This window comes from Pagrus major, chromosome 17, assembly GCF_040436345.1.
Source record: "Pagrus major chromosome 17, Pma_NU_1.0".
In the NCBI taxonomy this organism is placed as follows: Eukaryota; Metazoa; Chordata; class Actinopteri; order Spariformes; family Sparidae; genus Pagrus; species Pagrus major.
Window position 1 is genome coordinate 15,697,242 of NC_133231.1, and position 6,392 is coordinate 15,703,633.

General features: G+C 41.9%; 1 protein-coding gene across 1 annotated transcript; it reads left to right on the forward strand.

Annotated features, from left to right (window-relative positions):
• The first annotated feature begins 2,129 nt into the window (after positions 1 to 2,129).
• Positions 2,130 to 3,911, forward strand: sp8b (sp8 transcription factor b). Its single transcript, XM_073485910.1, has 2 exons — positions 2,130 to 2,150; positions 2,574 to 3,911. The coding sequence occupies exons 1-2, from the start codon at positions 2,130 to 2,132 to the stop codon at positions 3,909 to 3,911; spliced, it is 1,359 nt and encodes a 452-aa protein (XP_073342011.1).
• Positions 3,912 to 6,392: the final 2,481 nt, after the last annotated feature.

Genomic DNA, 6,392 nt, shown 5'->3' on the forward strand with positions numbered 1-6,392 from the left:
GCTTACTATGATTTTTTTTTCTTCGACAGTTCGTATGATTGGTCGGTTTCGACGGGAATAAAATAATGAATGAGCAGAAAAAACGGATCGATGCAAGTTTCTTTCTTATCTCCAACGTCAATAAGCCAAGTGAACGTGTGTGTTTGTTTGTCTTTTCTCTCCGATTATCTAAAATCTGTCCTTGCTTTCTAATAAATACATGGCTTATATTGTTTTTTTCTCATCTTCCCTGTAACGATGAAAGCGACACTTTGCGCGTTAGTTTGAGAAAAGGCGGACACACATTTAAAGAATAACTTAAAACAAATGTAAATATTGAATTAAGAATTAAAATATATGCCCTAAATTGTCTTTAAATATTCTAAGATATTGTTAAGTATATAACACATGTGCTGTAGGAATAATAATTAAGATAAGTGCACGTACATTTTTTTAAAAACTGCAACCTTATGAATAATTTTGGCTCTTTTAGTTTTCTCCGCTCCTTCATTTTTTACACCTGAAGGCAAAGCAGTGCAAATTAATCCAAAAAGCTGTTGTCCAATCCTAGAAACACAAGAATTAATCAGATAGTCCATCTATCACGCTGTGTAATAAAGGAAGCGACATGGGTTAGGCAGATGATGTGATGAATAATCCCTGGTCGTTTTAATTAACTTTTCCCTGTCCTGTAATGACCAAGCTGGTCAACAGACCCGGTCAATAAGCATGTTAATATCAAACAAATAAAACTGCGGATGATTAAAAACCTCCTGCGTTATTAAATTTGAAATTCAAATGAAATTTATGCTCCCAGTGCACACTGCATGCTAATAGAGTCCCAGGGTTCAACACACGCTTCGCCTTCAACTTGTTATTATGTAACAGCAGCTTCCTCTATGGATTTAACAAAATGTCACCATGAACCTATTCAATAAAACCATCTTATCTTTTTATTTTCAGTGCAATCACTTACTTTAATTAATAATCTCTGCGGCTCCAACACTCTCTGTGTCGACCAATCAACCAATCATGAGGATTTGAGTTTGAATTTTGTCATTTCCAGGCTGAAAATGTTCCAAAGTCAACCACATCGACCCTTTATCATCTTCCCCATCCTGTGTTGTTTTAAGGGGCATCATAAAAAGTGAACAATCCTCCCACCGGAATGCGCCATCTAACAATTTTAATCAAAACTGTTGAAGATAATTGAGAACAATTACAGTAATGTCAAAGTTTGAGACGGTGTAATATAGGTCTACGATCTGAACAAAGCAGCCTCTGTGTGTCGTGTAATAGTTTGTGTATATTAACTCTTAAGAAGTTAAAACATGTACAAAAAAAAAAAAAATGTTTTAAAAAGCCCGCGGGGGATTTATACCAGAGCCAGAAGTTTCTAACGAGTCGAATGCAAAAACATGGGGAGTTTCTTTTTATTTTATTTATTTTTTAAATAAAATAAAATATATCTAAAATATAAGGTCCAGCTGAAATCTGTAAACACACACACACACGCGCAGGATGAAGTGGAGTTGACCCACTTTTCGACTTTTACGCACGTTTATATTTGGAAAAAGGAGTTTCAGAAACTTTTAGAGCTGCTGTAAGAAGAACCAAAGTCCAAGAAAACGCAAAATTGAACTTAAATGCGTGTTTGATTTTATTGACAGTGTTATGCTGATGTTTTGTTCTTTGCTGCTGCTGCTGCTGCTCTGGTGATACTCCACCGACCTTTTTTTGTTATTTATTTACATCATCATCGCTCCGCTTTCTTCAAATTTATGGAACGTGATGTTCTGTAAAATTTCAATAAGTGGCCCCCTAATTCCTCCTTCCTAATTCACTCTCATTTAACTTTACCTTCCTTCCGCTGTCTTTTATTATGGAGGGGGCGGCGGGGTGGGTGGAGGAGGAGGGTGGAGAGCTGTCTGAGGCGCTCTATTGATGACCTCACGGTAGTATGTGGCGGTGCGGCGGGACGGAGCCGCTGATTGGTCGCCCGTGTCACAGCGGCACTTCAAAGCCGGAGAGGAGCCTACAATTGTGGAAGAATGGGCGGAACACATCATTGTATTGCACACCTCTAAAAAAACAGTGCTCTGATTCATAAATATAAAAAGATCCTCTGAGGAGGGCAGTGTTTTTGTGTGATGGCAACTTCACTTCTAGGGGTGAGTCGAAAAGGACTTTCTTACTGGTTTAATTAGTTCTTGTCATTGTCCGGCGGAGGGGGATTAAACTTACAGCAGTCCGCAAAGTAGCAGCAAAGGCAGTGCTTCGGTTATATTTTCAGCTGAGAGCCGGGGCTCTGTAGACGGGATCTAAGTTTGTCCTGCTGCTCAAAACACGCATGTTTCCCTGTTTGGCATGCATTTGTAAGCGCTGTGTGTCGCATTTCACTTGTCTGCTTTCTGTTCGTCCAGGTAGGAGGTGATAATAATCTACTGTAATCATTTGCAAAACTTTTCAAAAATATGTGAGCTTTTCGGCTCAAACTGGGGAAACAACTTCCCCCGCATAGAAATCTCTGCACTGAACCTGTTAGACTTGTTGGCGCTGATCGGTCACTTACAGCTTTTTTCTTGTGCTTTCAGGAGGAGCCGAGGTTAGGATCGACTCCTTTAGCCATGTTAGCTGCAACATGCAACAAAATAGGGAGTCCGAGCCCTTCACCGTCCGCAATTTCGGATAATTCCTCGTCATTTGGAAAAGGCTTCCACCCGTGGAAACGAGCCGCCGCGAGCAGCTGCAGCCTCGGATCCGGCCTGTCCGGCTTCGGGGTGTCCCGTAACGGAGCCGGCATCTCGGACTCTTTCGGCACCAACAGCTCCCCCGGATCCAGTGCCTTCTCCCTCACGTCTGGTACCTCATCTAGTTCACACTTTGGAAACGATTATTCTGTTTTCCAAGCCTCGGTTTCGAGCAGCTCCCAAGAGTCCAGCCACCAGCCGGTCTTCATCTCGAAGGTGCACACCTCAGTGGACAGTTTGCAGGGCATCTATCCGAGGATGAGCGTTGCGCATCCCTACGAGTCCTGGTTCAAATCGTCCCATCCCGGTATCCCGACAGGAGAGGTCGGAACCACCGGAGCCTCTGCGTGGTGGGATGTGGGAGCGGGATGGATTGATGTTCAGAACCCTAATGGAGCAGCACTACAAACGTCCTTACATTCCGGTGGACTCCAGACCTCCTTGCACTCTCCTCTGGGCGGATATAATTCTGATTACTCGAGTTTAAGTCACTCTGCTTTCAGTACAAGTCCCTCTCCACACCTGTTGACAACCGGCCAGCACCTGATGGACGGTTTCAAGCCGGTGTTATCCTCTTATCCGGACACGAGCCCCTCTCCATTAGCCGGGGCGGGGGGGACTATGCTCTCAGGGGGTCCACCTGCGTCTTTAGCGGGGTCCCCGAGGTCATCTGCCCGGCGCTACTCGGGCAGAGCCACCTGCGACTGTCCGAACTGCCAGGAGGCGGAGAGACTGGGACCGGCGGGCGCCAGCCTCCGGAGAAAAGGTCTCCACAGCTGTCACATCCCCGGCTGTGGGAAGGTTTACGGGAAAACGTCTCACCTAAAGGCGCACTTGAGGTGGCACACCGGCGAGAGGCCGTTTGTGTGCAACTGGCTCTTTTGCGGGAAGAGGTTCACGCGCTCCGACGAGCTCCAGCGACATTTACGCACACACACCGGCGAGAAAAGATTCGCCTGTCCGGTGTGCAACAAGAGATTTATGCGGAGCGATCACCTGAGTAAACATGTAAAAACTCACAGCGCCGGAGGATCCGCCGGCTCTGGCTCCGGGGGCAGCGGAGGGAAGAGGGGGAGCGACACCGACAGCGAGCACAGCGCGCCGGGGAGCCCTCCGTGCCATTCCCCCGACCTGTTGCACCCACCTGAGTCAACCCAGGGAGTAGGCATGAACGGCCTCTAAAACTCCCCTCAGTGAAGTAAAAAAAAAAAACTGTCAAACAACACAGTATTGTTGTGAAATTTGTCCGAGAGGACTTGAAAGTGGACATACTTTGGTGTATGCTTCATCATGAGTGTCGCCATTTAATGAGAAAATAGGCCTATACGTTTCTTTGACTTTTTCCAAGTGTTTAAGACTACTAATTGCATAATTTCATAGCTGTACCATCAGAAACTTCTCATTAATACATCCGCGGCGTGAAAGTGTAATCAAGTTATTGTGGACTGCGCACTGGGACAGGACAGAAGCTTCTTTTTGTCCTGGATTCTCCCTTGATGTTTTATATCCCAGGGTGCGAGACGCAAACATTAGAAAGAAAAACACTGCTGTGAAAAATGTAGGCCTGCAAAAGTCGTGCTACTGCTGTCATACATGTTGTTCAGAAACCAAACTGTGGCACTTTATTATCGGGCAGGAGATGTTGTTCATGTTTGTCCCTGTGGACGGACGGACGGGCAGATACCTGTAGAGTACGCTGAGATGTGGGCTGGGATAGTTTCCTTTTTATCCGTCTGATCCCGTCATAACGCAGGAGCAGTTGTAGGTTCATGTCACATATTGCTTATTCACTCCACAGCCTACAGTACGTGCGCCAAGTTTGTAAGCAGTGAGGTTACTTCAGCTTCACTTCGCTGCAAAATGTGTTGTAAATAATGAGAAATGTAGGTTAGAATAATTACAGCCCGATGTAAAGGTGAGTAATGTATTTGTCCAGGAGACGATTTTGTATAGGTATTTCTAGTTGTATATGGACTCTAGTAAATATTTGAAAAATATACGGAAATGTACTTTGATTTTTCTTTGACATGATATGAAAATGTATTGTGGGGAGTTATATTTAACCACGAGTTTTCTTGTATTTAGGGGTCTATCATTAGGCGCACTTTGAATTTATTTGTAAGGTTTTGAAATCATTTACTGTTTTACCCACTCATTTAATTTAAGCAAGCATGTTGTAAAGTGGTTTTAATTTTACAATGATATTTTTTTTTCTCTCTTCCTCCGAGAATGGCTTTTTATGTGAGCCACTCAATAAAGTCAGTATGAATTCAGATGATCGACTCAGTTTGTTTGGTTGTTGAGTCGACAGAAACCTTTTTCCACGGCTGACCTGAGAGTCTGAAGTTGGCCTCGAGTTTGTCATTTTATATTTTAACATATTATGTTTTATTTTTTAAATCATGACTGTGTAATAATACAGGTGACCTCCCCGTACAGCTGGTGGTTTTTACACGTTTTTCAGGCCAGGGTGAGGGAAAAGGGCCTGCAGCGAGATCGAGGCCTCACCCAGAAATTAATTTAAATTTTGATAGTAAAATTAAACAATTAAACGGAACATCTGCTGCAGAAAAAATAAAATAAAAAAGCAGAGTTATAGGAATTTAAATTCAGGCGAAATTGAATTATTCCCAGTTAAATGTCCATTTTTCTGTTGAGCGTGAAAACGAAAACTTCAGACTTGTCTGAGCCCGGAGTCAACGCAGGTCAAACACCCCTGATCACATTTACACACACACTTTATAGCATTTAATAGTTGTATGATACTTTACACATCACGTTAATTGTTGTATTTACAAATGTACGTCCTGTAATATTTTCTTTTGGTTTGATTTGTATTTTTTCCAAAAAATCCGAAAATGTATATTCGAAGTTTTTTTTCCTTTGTAATCAAACTTTCAGCGGAAACCTGCTGTCGATTTAAAATAGTGTTGTGAATAAATGCGCAGTAGGTTTTAATGTTTACAGATAAATGTTTACATTACTAACAGCAGTCTGTAATATATAAATAGTGAAATACAGTTTCCAGAAAAGGTCATTCTGTGGCGAGGAGTCTTGTTCCCCTTTAAGTTTAATCTGATTTGATTACAAGTTTGACTAAATCACTTGTCTTTTTACTAAAAAAATCTAAATTATCACTTTAACCTTTCATAAACTACAATTTGCATTTATTTATTTACATTTGTTTTAATCCTTATTCACTATTCTTTTTCTATTCTTTCGTAATAATGTATATTTGGGTTTAAATAACTGTCTAAGGTCACACAATTGGCCCCCTTCTCATTTAAGCAAGCAGTTTGGATTTTCTGTTTCCTCTCAGTTACAACGCATAATAGATATATCTCCAGTTATTCCTATTTTAAAAACATTTATTATCGTTTCTGGAGCTTTTACGCATCATATTTTACGCACCTAAAACCACATCCAAGTGTGCGCACTGACGTCCAGAACCTCTAGACTGTTGAACAAAAAATATAAACATGGAAAATATCAGCTATTCTAGTTATTATTATATATTTAACTAGTGCTGTTGATTTCTGTCTCTTGGGTTTATCGTGAAGAGTGAACTAAAGCCAGCATCTTTCAAACTTCTGTTGGACTGCTTTTTACGCACAGCTTTGTAGCGCCATCTAGCGCATTTATCAACCAACAGCAGTTTAAAGT

Excerpts from the sequence above, each read along its gene's own strand:
- sp8b (XM_073485910.1), top strand. The coding sequence starts at position 2,130 with ATGGCAACTTCACTTCTAGGG. Across the intron at positions 2,151-2,573 it reads TGGCAACTTCACTTCTAGGG|GAGGAGCCGAGGTTAGGATC; the intron begins GTGAGTCGAAAA and ends TTGTGCTTTCAG.